General features: G+C 30.1%; 4 protein-coding genes across 4 annotated transcripts; 3 read left to right on the top strand and 1 right to left on the bottom strand.

Annotated features, from left to right (window-relative positions):
• Positions 1-534: 534 nt before the first annotated feature.
• PWA37_004247 (OSBP family protein) lies at positions 535-4,317 on the bottom strand (the record flags this gene model as incomplete). Its single annotated transcript, XM_064860740.1, has 1 exon — positions 535-4,317. The coding sequence occupies one exon, from the start codon at positions 4,315-4,317 to the stop codon at positions 535-537; it is 3,783 nt and encodes a 1,260-aa protein (XP_064717757.1).
• A 635-nt stretch (positions 4,318-4,952) lies between these two features.
• On the top strand, positions 4,953-8,045 carry CDC15 (serine/threonine protein kinase CDC15; the record flags this gene model as incomplete). The annotated part of the gene is made up of 1 exon (XM_064860739.1): positions 4,953-8,045. One exon carries the CDS (start codon positions 4,953-4,955, stop codon positions 8,043-8,045), a length of 3,093 nt encoding a protein of 1,030 aa, XP_064717756.1.
• Positions 8,046-8,494: 449 nt separating this feature from the next.
• Positions 8,495-9,820, top strand: KIN3 (serine/threonine protein kinase KIN3; the record flags this gene model as incomplete). The annotated part of the gene is made up of 1 exon (XM_064860738.1): positions 8,495-9,820. One exon carries the CDS (start codon positions 8,495-8,497, stop codon positions 9,818-9,820), a length of 1,326 nt encoding a protein of 441 aa, XP_064717755.1.
• A 515-nt stretch (positions 9,821-10,335) lies between these two features.
• On the top strand, positions 10,336-13,095 carry BUD14 (protein phosphatase regulator BUD14; the record flags this gene model as incomplete). The annotated part of the gene is made up of 1 exon (XM_064860737.1): positions 10,336-13,095. One exon carries the CDS (start codon positions 10,336-10,338, stop codon positions 13,093-13,095), a length of 2,760 nt encoding a protein of 919 aa, XP_064717754.1.
• Between the last annotated feature and the right edge of the window lie 396 nt (positions 13,096-13,491).

Genomic DNA, 13,491 nt, shown 5'->3' with positions numbered 1-13,491 from the left:
TTCCACCGGTCTATTTCCCTTTAAATATATATTATTCCGACAGAGGAAAAAAGAGAAAGAAACCTACAGATCAAAAAAAAAAGAAAAGGTGATCATGACAAGTTCTTACAGTTTCCCACAAAAAATTAATTGTCTACTTATTATGTCAAAAGAAAAAAACGAGACAAAAAAACTAGCTTATTTTATGACGTTAAAAGTAATCAAATTCGCAATCAACATCCATGTAATCAAATTACTTTATACTTGATGCATATAAATGCAATTATTTGAAAATAACAAATAAACAAACAAATAAACCAAATCGAATAATGTCTCAAACTTTTATGCCATGTTACATACCCTCACTACGAACACATAAATATAACAATAACTATATCTCCAATGTGTGTTAAAAACTGTTCATCATACTACATAGAATACACCATAATCATATATGTAGCTAAGTAAAATTGAATCAGAACGAAGGTTTTAAATTTTCTTATTTTATTATTCTATTTCTCCCATCTCTCTATTCCATCCATTCCAAACGCCAAACTAAAAGATATTATAGGAGTCTTCCCAGTTATGTTCTTTTCTTAAATTCCAATAGTCGCCTTTAAACTTCCATATCCTATCTTGGGTAATAGGATCCTTTTCTAATGTAAAGTATCTAGGATGGTACTTCTCTTTATTCTTTTCTCTTTCTCTTCTTACAGCCCTTTGTTTTTCTTCCACTCTATGTTTCTCTGTCGCAGCTTCGTCATATAATCCATCCTCCATGGCTCTTTGATCAGGTCTTAATCTACTATCTGTGGGTGCAACCCACTCAAGTAATTTAGGTTGAGGATCATTTAAAGTTATAGCAAATGATGTTAAATTAAAAGGAACCTTTTCCAATCTTTTGTGGACTTTCCAAATTAAAAATCGTGAACCATCATATTTAGGATCATCCAATTGGGCCTCATAATTACCACCTTTAACATCAATATCAATATTATTATTCATGCTATTACTATTATTATCTTCATTATTCTTGCTATCCTTATATTCTCCACTGCCTTCATTGCCATCATCTTTGGCAAAAACTTTCTTAGCAAACAATGCACTGTTCCAACGACCACCAAATGTCCAACACTTAACACCATCCTTATTATAAACATCCCCACGAACTTCATATGCACTGGTAGATGTCCAACCCCTTGCCTTATATACCATTATACAGTAATCACCTGTAGTCCTATTTTCAATTTTTACTTCCCCTGAATTATCAATCTCAGGTTTACCAACAAGAATACCAATAATTGTGTTTAATGGTTTCATCCATGTATAGGTTTCTTCACTTACATTCGCATCATTATCTGGACGAATATTAACATACCAACGACCCAAATGTTTGATTGTAAATGCACGACCATTAAATTTTGAATCCACATTAGATTCACCATAGTAATCCCATTTTGATGATTCTGCCCAAGATGCAGAAATTGGTGGATGATGTGATACTTGTTCTGTGAAAAACCTGAAATCCTTTTCCTTATCTGCATACTCGAATGTTTCACCTAGAAGTGGATTAAACGGTTTGGCAATTCTTCCAATTGTAGATGAATATGGTGATACCGAAAATGCAGCAACATATAACATTCTTAATGTAGAATCAGAAAATCTTGATGCATATTGTAAAAGATCAGAATACTCGATATCTTCCGCCAATCTTTGTAACATAGAAGATGGCTCATTCAAGCTTACCGGTAGAGTCATTCTTGTTACATCTTTACCAACCATAGATTTCAAAATACTCCATAAACTGACCTTAGGTCTGTCATCACTATCAAGTTTTAATCTACTTCTATGACCATCCTCATAACCCAAAAAGGTACCTTCATTCTCTAACATCTCATATTTCTTCTTTTGTACAGTAGTTACACATTTTAATGTATCACTTTTAGATAATGAATCCTTATCATCAATAGTCTCCATTATAGAAATAGTCTTTTCAACAGTATTTCTATCAGTATCTTTGAGTTCATAAAAAGTCTCTTTTTTAACTTTTCTATCTTTATCATATTTTTCTGGACCCAATCCATGATTAGTGTTAGAGTCGTCTTGAATGTCAATCTCTTCAGCATCAAAGAATTCATCAATATCTGATTCGTCGGAATCCATATTACCCTCAACTGTTGTAATAGCTTCCGCAATCTGTTGAAGTGTATCACGATTATCTTCATTAAGTTTAGCAATCTCTACATTGTTATTGTTTGCAACTTCCTTTAATGAGTTTTGGGTAACATCCTCTAAAAGTTTTTTTAATTGTTTTCTTTCTTTAGTCAAATTGCTTAATTTGGTATCTTTTTCAATCAACTCAAGTTCTAATTCCTTCATAGATTGAATCCAAACATTGTTTAAATCTCTTTGTTTAGATAACATAGAGATAAGTTTTCGATCCCTTTGTTGGGTTAATTCATTAAACTTTATAAAGTTAGTATTCATAGCTATTAGAGTCTTTTCTACAGTAGTCCATATATCATTACTTGGATTAATATTTTGATTAGATTTGATTGATTTATCAGACAATAGCTCATTCAATTCTGTAAAATCTAAAGTAATAGATCTTTGTAACATATGCAATTTATGAGAGAAGGGACCATATGTGATTTGTAAATCTTCCTCGTTCGTGCCGTTTATTATATCAAACATCTCACTATGTTCCAGTTCACTATCCGAATCATCAGAATCATCAGAGATATTATCTCCAATTTGGTCGCTGGTAGAAATTATTTCGGTTTTATTAATTTTATCTGTCCCACCATTATCATTATCAGCATAACTATTATGAATTGTTGAAATAGTACTTGTACTACTGGAGACTGGTTTTGTGTTAGCCTGCTTCTCACTTAAATACCTGTGTGAAGACTTAACCGAGATTGCATCATCGATCAATTTGTCATCACCATTATTATTCATATTGTTATCTACAACATTATCAATCATTGATAAGCTTGCGTGCAACTGAGATGGACTAGCCATTACAGGTAACAACCCTTTGTTTTTATCCTTAGCGTATCTAATAGCACCTTGAATGGCCCAAACCCATCTATTAGTCTCAATGGGATGGTTCCCCTTTAAATGCCAAATAATGGAAGAGGGACTATTACGATCCCCACTAATGATTTCAAATTTCAATCTTTCAGAAGAATCCAGATGAAGAGAACAATTGGACACACTTAAAGAACCACGGCATGCATTCTGGGTATCAGATTGATCAATAAAATAAGAAAGCCTGCCATCGTCACTTAAGATAAAATAACGTAGTTTATAACCTTGTGCAAAATTAGTCCATTTTTTCAAATAGCCTTTAAAAGTTGGTGGTGATGGTATCCTATTAAAACTTGGATCACTATTAATGACAATTTTATTCTCTGAATTTGAGGAAGTTGGGAAGTTGGCTACATTGATACCGGTTATATCAATTACAGATTGTTCCATAGCAGATTTTTCCAATAATTTCTTAAGTTCCATGTCAATAGCCAGCTTAGTAGTAGCAGTAGCTTTATTACTAATTGAATCTACAGTCCCACTAGAACCAGAAGGAATATCTACCTTCTTTAAAAGATCCAAAGGTAACCGTCCCTTTGCATCTCTTTTGAATGGGTCTGCTCCGTGCTCTAAAAGCCAACGACACATAATAACGTCCCTCTTTTTAACAAATTCATGTAACACGGTGTCTCCGGTCTGTGGGTCCATGCCATTAATATCTAAAAGATTAAAATTTCTTGGCTTATTTAAAATTGATTCAAGATGTTGAAAATCCCTATTATTAAAAGCTGTTCTAAATTCACTAGCAATCTCTGCAATATAATTTGATCTCTTAATCTGCATTAATTGAGCCACATTTAAATCTTTACACATATCTACAGGTTGCAAATTCAAATGATTAATAATAGTATCGTTAATATCTGGCAAATCCATTAAATAAGACACTACGTCTGCTCTAGATTGAAATGCTGCCATATGTAAAGGTGTATTACCAGCATTATCCTTCTCATTAATATCGATAAAGTCAAAATTAAAATTCAACTTATCAAATTGATCCTTTTGATTAATAATATCTTTAATTAGTTGCAGTGGTGCTACCTGCACTGCATAATGCAATATTAAACGTGCTACTTCTTTAACTGTTGGATTGTCTCTTGGAACAAATTGAGTGTCTAATAATTGGTAAAGATCATTAAAAGATCCCTTTCTTAAAACATTTAATAATTTCAATTTTAACAAAGGCTTACTAATTGTAGATTCCTGTTCAGTAGAAATATCCATTGGAGAGTCTAATTTCTGTGACATTATTAACAAATTAATACATATACAATGAACACACAAACAGACTATATAAATAACAATATACTTTTCTTCTTCCACCAACCAGTAGTATTATTCTTTATTAATTCTTCAATGACAATCCTTCATAAACTGTGGAACAAACCTAATCTAACAAACCATTCTATGCATGTAACAATACCTTTACAGGTAAAATAGTATTTTAAATGTTAATATGTATTAACACTTTATAGAATCCAAATTTTTCATTTCTTTTAATAGTTGCCTCAATATTTTTTCAATATTTCTTTCCTTCACAAACAAAAAAATTAAATATATCTAAAAATAGTATGGTAATCTCTTACACAAAGATATGATGAAGTATCAGAGCAGCAGTACACAATCACTACATTATAATACAATCTGTATTGCTAATAGTAATCAAACTTCTTAAAGATAAACTCAACCCTGTTTACTACGTTACATTTTATATCTATAACCTATCTAAAGAATAGAAAAGTGAAGCGAATACTATTTCACATATACAGGAGTAGAAGAGCATTAAAAAAAAAGGAAAGAAAAAGAAAGAATTAGTAACATAGGGATTATAATTTATAGTTGATGGAGGTAGTATAATTAATTATATTTATACTTAAGAAATAATGGAAGAATTTGAACCAGGAAATAACTCATGTGTCACTCCGTCACAGGTTCGTCAAAAATTTCATCATGACAATAAAAAAAGATCAAATAACGATAAAGACAAGCCCAGTTCTAAATCATCTGCACAATATCAACTCAAACAAGTCATTGGGAAAGGTTCATATGGAATTGTATATAAAGCGGAAAACAAAACGACAGGTCAAATAGTAGCTATCAAAGAGATTAATTATGATAACGATGATGATTTAAAAGAAATTATGATTGAAATAAATTTACTTAAAAACCTGAACCATATAAATATTGTAAAGTATCATGGTTTCATTCAAAAAATGTCAAATCTTTATATTATCCTAGAGTACGCAGCAAAGGGTTCCTTGAAGACTCTAATGGCAAATCGCCCAGAGAAATGTTTATCAGAAGCAGAAACAAAAATATATATACGTCAAACATTAAATGGATTGGTGTATTTACATGATAAAGGAGTAATTCACAGAGACATTAAAGCCGCAAATTTACTTTTAGATGCAAACAATATTGTTAAATTAGCTGATTTTGGCGTATCCACCAAAGTGAACAATTCTGCAATGACTCTAGCTGGATCTTTAAATTGGATGGCACCAGAAATTATTACTAATAAAGGTGCTTCTACCATTAGTGATATTTGGTCTCTTGGTGCCACAGTAGTAGAACTATTGACAGGGAAACCTCCATATCATAATTTATTAGATATCAACATCTATTATGCGATGGAGAATAAAGATGAACAATATTACCCACCTGCATCTCTTTCAGATGAAAGTAAAGAATTTTTGAAGTCGTGTTTACAAAAAAATATGTTTGAAAGATCTACTGCTAAAGATTTATTGAATCATCCATGGATTAAGTCAAGTTTGAACAATGATGACAAGTTGGCTAAATATAAGGAAGATTTTGTGCAAGAAGAAACTAATTGGGATGCAGATTTTAAAGAGAAAGAAATTAATGACCTGTTCAATATTTTTAACAATTCTCCTAGAAAAATGTTAATTAATTCATCTCCATTGAAGTCATTATCTTTAAAAAAAAATAATGGGTATAATGAAAACCTTGATATGGACCATTCAAATCCTCAATTTAACAAAAGCCGTAGTAGATTATCTATAATAAAAGCAGATAATAAAAATCCCTATGAAAATTATCAGAACATCGATGAACGAGATAGCAACAATAATTACACCGCCGATATTGACGATTCTTTATTATACGATGGATACTATTATCTGAATGCAATACAGGAGGATAAAAATAATGTAGCTTTTAAAGATTTAACAGATGATAGAATCAATAATATCTTAACAGAATGTAATTTGGAAGATATAATCGTGACCTTTTTTGAATTATTACAAAGGGATAAACTATCTACAGATACAATTATAGGATTATCACGAATATTAGCTAATGATTCTATTATTAACAATTCTAAGTTAATTGACTCTATTTTAAGATTTGGAGGAGGTTCATTATTAACAAATAACAGTGAATTACTTCTACAATGGTACAATCATCAACATGACAGAGATCGATTTTTAAAGGTGTTAATAAAAAATGGAATAATGAATTTGCACAGAACTGATAACCTTAAATCCAATAACGGTCTTTATTTTGACTTAGTTTATAAGTATCTTGAATGTACGTCAATGAAATTTTGGTATACATGGTGTAATAAAAATATCGATCCAAATTTTTTGATTGAATCTTTATACACAAGTAATTTAAAAAGAATACAGTCTATTATATTGAAGTTAGCCTCATTTGACAATAATGCAAATAGAGGTGGTAATTTTTGGGTATATAAAAAAGTATTACCTTTAATTGTACAACATTCAGCGAGCAACAACTGTCAAATAACATATATTATTTTTAAAACAGTAACATATTTGTTACAGTGGTCTCCAACAAATTCTGTGTTACATGATTTAGCAACTCAAAGCAATATTACCAGAAAGAGTTCCACCTCATCAATGCCTGGGACTGTATCTATGACACCTATAATGAATTCACCAATAAAACCACAGAGGATCTTGAGTAATCAATATTTTAAACCACTTAACATCAACTATAATAATAACAGCAACAATATTAATATCAATGACAGACAAATTACAATGGAAGATTTAGAAACTCATTTGAAATTACCGAAGAACTTTACTAAATGGTTATTCAATTATCTTGATACCATTGAAAAGTTTCTAATTAATAATGATAGTGATAATATTCATGTGTGGAAATATTTTATTAAAGTTTGCTATATTTCATCAAAAATTGATAAGGATATCTTATATCAATTACTAGAATCCAAAAAATTTATAAAATTAATAACTTTTATTGTGAATAGATATGAAGACAGCTTAACACAAACTAGGGATACAGATTTGAAGGATTATAGATTTTCTAACAAAATGTTAAAGAAACAAGATCAAAGGAATTTAAAATCTATAATTCAAACAATAATATTATTATTGGTTGATATTTCCAGATTATCAAATAATAAGAATACGATAAAAATATATTATATTTATCAAATGGATAAAATAATTTTTAATATTGCCAACAATTATGAAGAATTTTTACCCTTATGTATTGAATATCTATTAAATGTTACTATAAGTGATATATTTGTTGATTATAGTAACAAAGAGCAAAATATTCTAATAAACACTCTTTCATCTGCATTTTATAGATTTGAAGCTGAGGATTCTACTTTCAATTCCATTATCAATAAATTTATTAATTTTTTCTCTTCAAGCAATGATAAAAAAAGTGCAATTTTTAAAAAGATCTCAGAACAGATTGTTTGCAATTCAGAATTTATTAATAGGATAAAATTGTTCTTTAAATTGTATGAAAATAGTTTACTTATCCAAATCGAATTATTGAAATTAATTAAACTCTTATTTACTAGCTACGATCAAAATAAAACTGTAATTGATCAAGTAGTATCATTTCTTCAAATTAATTGGAAAAAGGACGAGAATGGGACTTCTTCAAGTAGACAAGTAGGAAGGAATTCTATCTTAATCATCCAGCTATGTAAAGATATTGCTAGTATGTAGTGTTTAAATTAAAATATATAATGAATTTTATGAGAATGAAATAAAAAAAAAGTAAGGAAGGAAGTTCTTAAGCCAATCTATACATATAAAAATAGATATAAATCTGTATACCTTTGTATCTGTGTCTTTAGAAATAGTTATGTTGGATGGAGCATACAGTTTAAGTTTTTGTATACATCTTTTCCTAACTAGGAAAAACACTTAAAGACTAACAGATCATAAAAAGCATTTTCTCTTCGAAAAGAACTGATAATAGGAAACACATCAGAACGAACAAAAAAACAATATATAGGATTCACTTTTGCTTTTGACAAAAGAGGGTCGAACAGCGAATTAAAAATATTTAAACGATATTTAAAGCAAGGAAAGTTTATAGCTAACAAAAAAAAGACAAGGGAGAATCGAGTTATTTATCTATCTTTTTGAAATTGCTATTTTAAAAAGTAATTATGTATCATCGACCAGAGATCAACGGAGAATATGAAATATTGGAAGAAATTGGAAGAGGATCTTTTGGATCAGTTAGAAAAGTGATTCATATGCCTTCAAATACTGTTATGGTACGAAAAGAGATCAAATATGGACATATGAATCAAAAAGAAAGACATCAATTAATAGCAGAATGTAAAATTTTATCACAATTAAATCATGACAATATTGTCAAGTTTTATTCATGGGATTTTAATGACCAAAAACAAATCCTGTTTTTATATATGGAATATTGTTCACAAGGTGATTTACAGAAATTGATAAGTAGATATAAGAAAGAACATAAATATATCCCAGAACAAACCATATGGACTATTTTAGCACAGATTTTATTGGCTCTCTATAGATGCCATTATGGTGAAGATACACCACCATTATTAACTATTTATGACAGAATGAGAAAACCACAGAAACAAAGAAACACTAATATTGTGATACATAGAGACTTGAAGCCAGGAAATATTTTTTTAAGTGATGAAGATGATATTCAATTTAATGGAAATATGATGAACCAAGATGATAACTACAACAATGGATCCCCATACAATTATAACAGAGGAAGAAGCAATAGTAATGCAAGTGGAACTAGTAATGGCAATAACAGTAACGGAAGCAACAATTATAAAAAGAATGGGATTGGTATTGTTAAACTTGGAGATTTTGGACTTGCCAAATCGTTGGGAAGTAGTATTCAATTTGCTACCACATATGTGGGGACACCATATTACATGTCGCCTGAAGTGTTAATGGACCAACCCTATTCACCTTTGAGTGATATATGGTCATTAGGATGTGTAATCTATGAACTGTGTTCGTTACATCCACCGTTCCAAGCTAAAAGCTACACCGAATTACAAAATAAAATTAAAAATGGTAAATATGAAAGAGTTCCTGAGTATTATTCGGATGGGTTAATGTCAATAATTAAAAGTATGATTAAGGTTGATATGAGGGATAGAATGTCTACATTTGAATTATTACAAGATATTCAAATTCGTGCGTCCAGAAAGGCATTACAGTTAGAAATATTTGAAAGAGATTTATTGAATTATGAAAAAGAATTAGTCAATATTGAGAAAATATTAGAGAAACAAGCAGCTGACTATGAGAGAACAATGAATCAATTAAAAGAACAATTTGTACAAGCTGTGGAAGAAAGAGCTAGGGAAGTAGTCAATGGTAAAAAAATTGGAAAAGTACCTGAAACACTATATCATAATGAATATCATTATCATGAAGGTCTATCATCACGACCTGCATATCACTGGCAAACCAGATACAGATAATTCTGTGATTTATGCCAATCCGTACACACATACACATTCATATGCAATATACATTTATATATATACCACAAACATACCACTACCTATATACATAATATGACATTTTGTACACAGAACAGCATTGTTGAGAACTTCTTTCACTTGACAATCTGGTCATCCTCAACCTGGAAGTTACTGTTTGATCCGTTTATACTTATGTTACTGCAATGTACTAAATATAACCCACGGAATGAAACAGAAAAAGGAAAAAAAAAAGAAAAAAAATTCTTTAACTAAATGGCAATGCTTGAAACAAACGCGAACATTTTCAATGTTACGAAGCGAGTGGGTTGATCAAAAGAAACATGTAACTTGTGTACACTGTTATAAGATCACCGTCCAAGGAGAAATACTGAACTAGTATTTAAATCAGTGGGGTGGCTGTTAAGAATATCTATAAGAGGTTGGACAAATAAATACATAAACAAGCAAATAGATAAATAAATAGAAGAAAAAAGAAACTGTGCGTGTATGGCATGATCGAAGAAACTATTAGAAAACAGAGTACAATAGCAGCATTATCCAAAGCCAGCATATTACATGATCCAACTTTAGTTGAGGATTTATCTGAATTGAGAAGTCTACAGCGAATCATTAATGAGGAAGATGAGGAAAGCGTATCTGGGAGTGTGGTGATTACGAAACGAGCTCCTCCTACAAATGGAATGAATACAAATGTAACACACAGCAATAATGATAATGATGTTAGTAGTAAAAACAAAGTTAACACCAATATTGAAGAAATAGATTCAAAACAATCAAGAATAACAAGTTTTGCCTCATCTAATTATTCAAGTGATTCTATACAAACGAATATGAACCAGGACAATACTCAAGATCAAGAACATAAACAGCAACCAATATCATCAAACAAAATTGATTTATCTAATAAAGATAATATAGATTTTCTGAAATCAAAATTAGACAAACAAATGTCTACTATTAACAGCAGGCAAAAGGATGATCATTATCACAAAAACAGTATACTGGATAAAAAAGAGGTGAATGAGACAGTGCTAAAGAAAGAAAATGATGATGAAAATAGTGAAAATGATGGACATAGTGAAAATGATGAAAATGAAGATGCTGATGAGAACGACTACGACTTAAATATGGAATACTCAGATTCAGATTTTGAAGATAATCTAGAACAAAGAATGATGCATTTAGATATAGAAAGTGACGTTACACCTTTGAATTTAAAAGGAAGTACTACAACACCGTTACAGTCTGGATCGACCACACCAACTTATAAATATTCAGATGAAGAAAACAACAATAGTTTAAATGAAGTTACCACATCACAAAAAATAATCGAAGATCTAAACATAAATAATAAAAAATACAGAAAAGATCTTGATAAAGAAGCAAAAGAAGATAATGAGTCAAAAATAATAACAGACAATGATAACAGTAATGAAGAGGACGAGAATGATCAAGAGGAATCAGAGGAAGAAGAGGAAGAGGAAGGTGAGTTTGAAGATGAAGAAGAATATCAATCTTTACCACCACCACAAGAATTAGATCCAGACAAATTGTATGCATTATATGCATTTAATGGACCAGATCCATCGCATTGTCAATTAGAACAAGATGAACCATGCATACTCTTGAATGATGAAGATGCATATTGGTGGCTGATTAAGAGATGCAAAGATAATAACATTGGGTTTGCACCTGCAGAAATATTAGAAACTTTCCCGGAGAGATTAGCAAGACTAAATTGTTGGAAAAATGAAAATATGACATCATCAGCTATAAATTCATTACAATCACTTGATATGATAAATCAAACTGAGAAGGAACAACAGGAACAATTAGAGACAAAAAAGTCCTCAAATTTAAAACTGCCGTATAAATCTAATAAAAATGAAAAATCAGTGAGCTTCAGTAATATTGTAAGTTATGCAAATAGGTATTTTAATGAGACAAGTGAAAATGAGGATGATGATACAACTAAAAAAATTAATAATAATGACGATGACGATAGTAATGTCGATGATAACTACACCGATTCAAACGATAAAATTGCGTTAAAAATCATAGAGGATAAAAAAGTTAGTAGATATAGTCATATAGACGAATTCACAAATGAAGTTATATCATACAAAAAAAGAGATGATTTTGATGAAAATAATAGCGATATAGTAAGTGATGTGTCCTTTAGTACAGGCTATTCTCAACCACTTAATATTGTAAAAATAAGAGAATCTAAGTCGATTAAAAACATTCATGACGAAATAATTAACGAAAAACCAAAGGGAAACGAAACAGAGAATGAAAAATCGTCTAATATCCAAGGACTTGGTATTAAGGAACTTAACCTCGGTAAAAAGTTTGAAACAGCCGATCCTAAGCTAAATGGCATTAAAAATACTAGAGAAAACAATGATAATAACAATAATCTACATAAAACAAAAAAGGGCGAATTAGAAAAGCCTGATAGTAATTCAAAACAGTCAAATTCAAATACAAGTGATTTACATAAAATATTTGAGGCTCCTATTGTACCCTTTGGTGAAAATAATTCTAATAAAATGAAGGAATCCACATCAGACTATTCCATTTCAACGATAGGAGAATTTTCACCATCATCATCTGAATGGACAAATGATTCTCCCAATCTTAAAAATATTGATAATATAGACTCTAGTAATCTTGCCACTGAAGAAAAAGAGTATAATGATAAATCAGAATCCTCGCATATCCCATCAACAAAAACTGTTAGAGATATTTTAAAATTGGTCAAAGATGCAAACTTATCTCCGAAGAATGAGGTTAATGAATTAGAAAATACCTTGGAAGGTCAATCCGATGATGTTGGAATCGATGAAGACATGAATGATAATATTATCAATAATAATGGTGAAGTGAGCAATGAGTTCAAATTATCTGCCAACAAGATATCAGATAATACCAGTACTTTATCAACAGAAAGCAATACGGTATCATCTATAAACAACGAATTTGAAATATATATGGACAATAAAGAGTTACAAATGTCTACTACCAGTGTGGCCAGTTACAACTCGTTACATAAAAACCAAAAAAACAGTGATATGTCTAACGTGAGACAAATATCAGATAATAATTTGGCCGTTGACTACACAGAGGGGCAATATTCAACCACATCAACTATAGGATTCAAACATCCATTAGTTCAAGAAATGTATGACCCAATTTTAAATAGAATTGACATCCTTATGAATCAAATTGATGATATTATACGACGTTAGTACAAAGGATAAACGGAAAATAAAAAAATAATACAGGTTTTACAATTTCATCAAACAGTTAATTTGTAATATCCTTTTTCACTATGTTTTTTTTAACATACATACGTATATACGTATACATAATATTTACCTGCATTTTTTATTGCTCAAAAAAAAAGATATTTAGAGACTTTATTTTTACACTTATTTAGTTGAACGTTATTCAAAGAATGAATTTATTAAAAAATTGATGCTTTTTCAATTTTACCCATGTTTGTGATTGTTAAACCCAAAGGTTGACATACTTAGATATTACGAATTCTTAATAGTCCTGTATGATAGAGCAAAGTTAACAAAACTATACAATATCTTTTCAATTTCATTTAGGGTTTTAAAACCATTAAAATTTCTTTACCA

Source organism: Arxiozyma heterogenica (genome assembly GCF_036370985.1).
Source record: "Arxiozyma heterogenica strain weizmannii chromosome Unknown scaffold_5, whole genome shotgun sequence".
Classification (NCBI taxonomy): domain Eukaryota; kingdom Fungi; phylum Ascomycota; class Saccharomycetes; order Saccharomycetales; family Saccharomycetaceae; genus Arxiozyma; species Arxiozyma heterogenica.
This window is presented reverse-complemented; position numbering and strand designations above follow the sequence as displayed.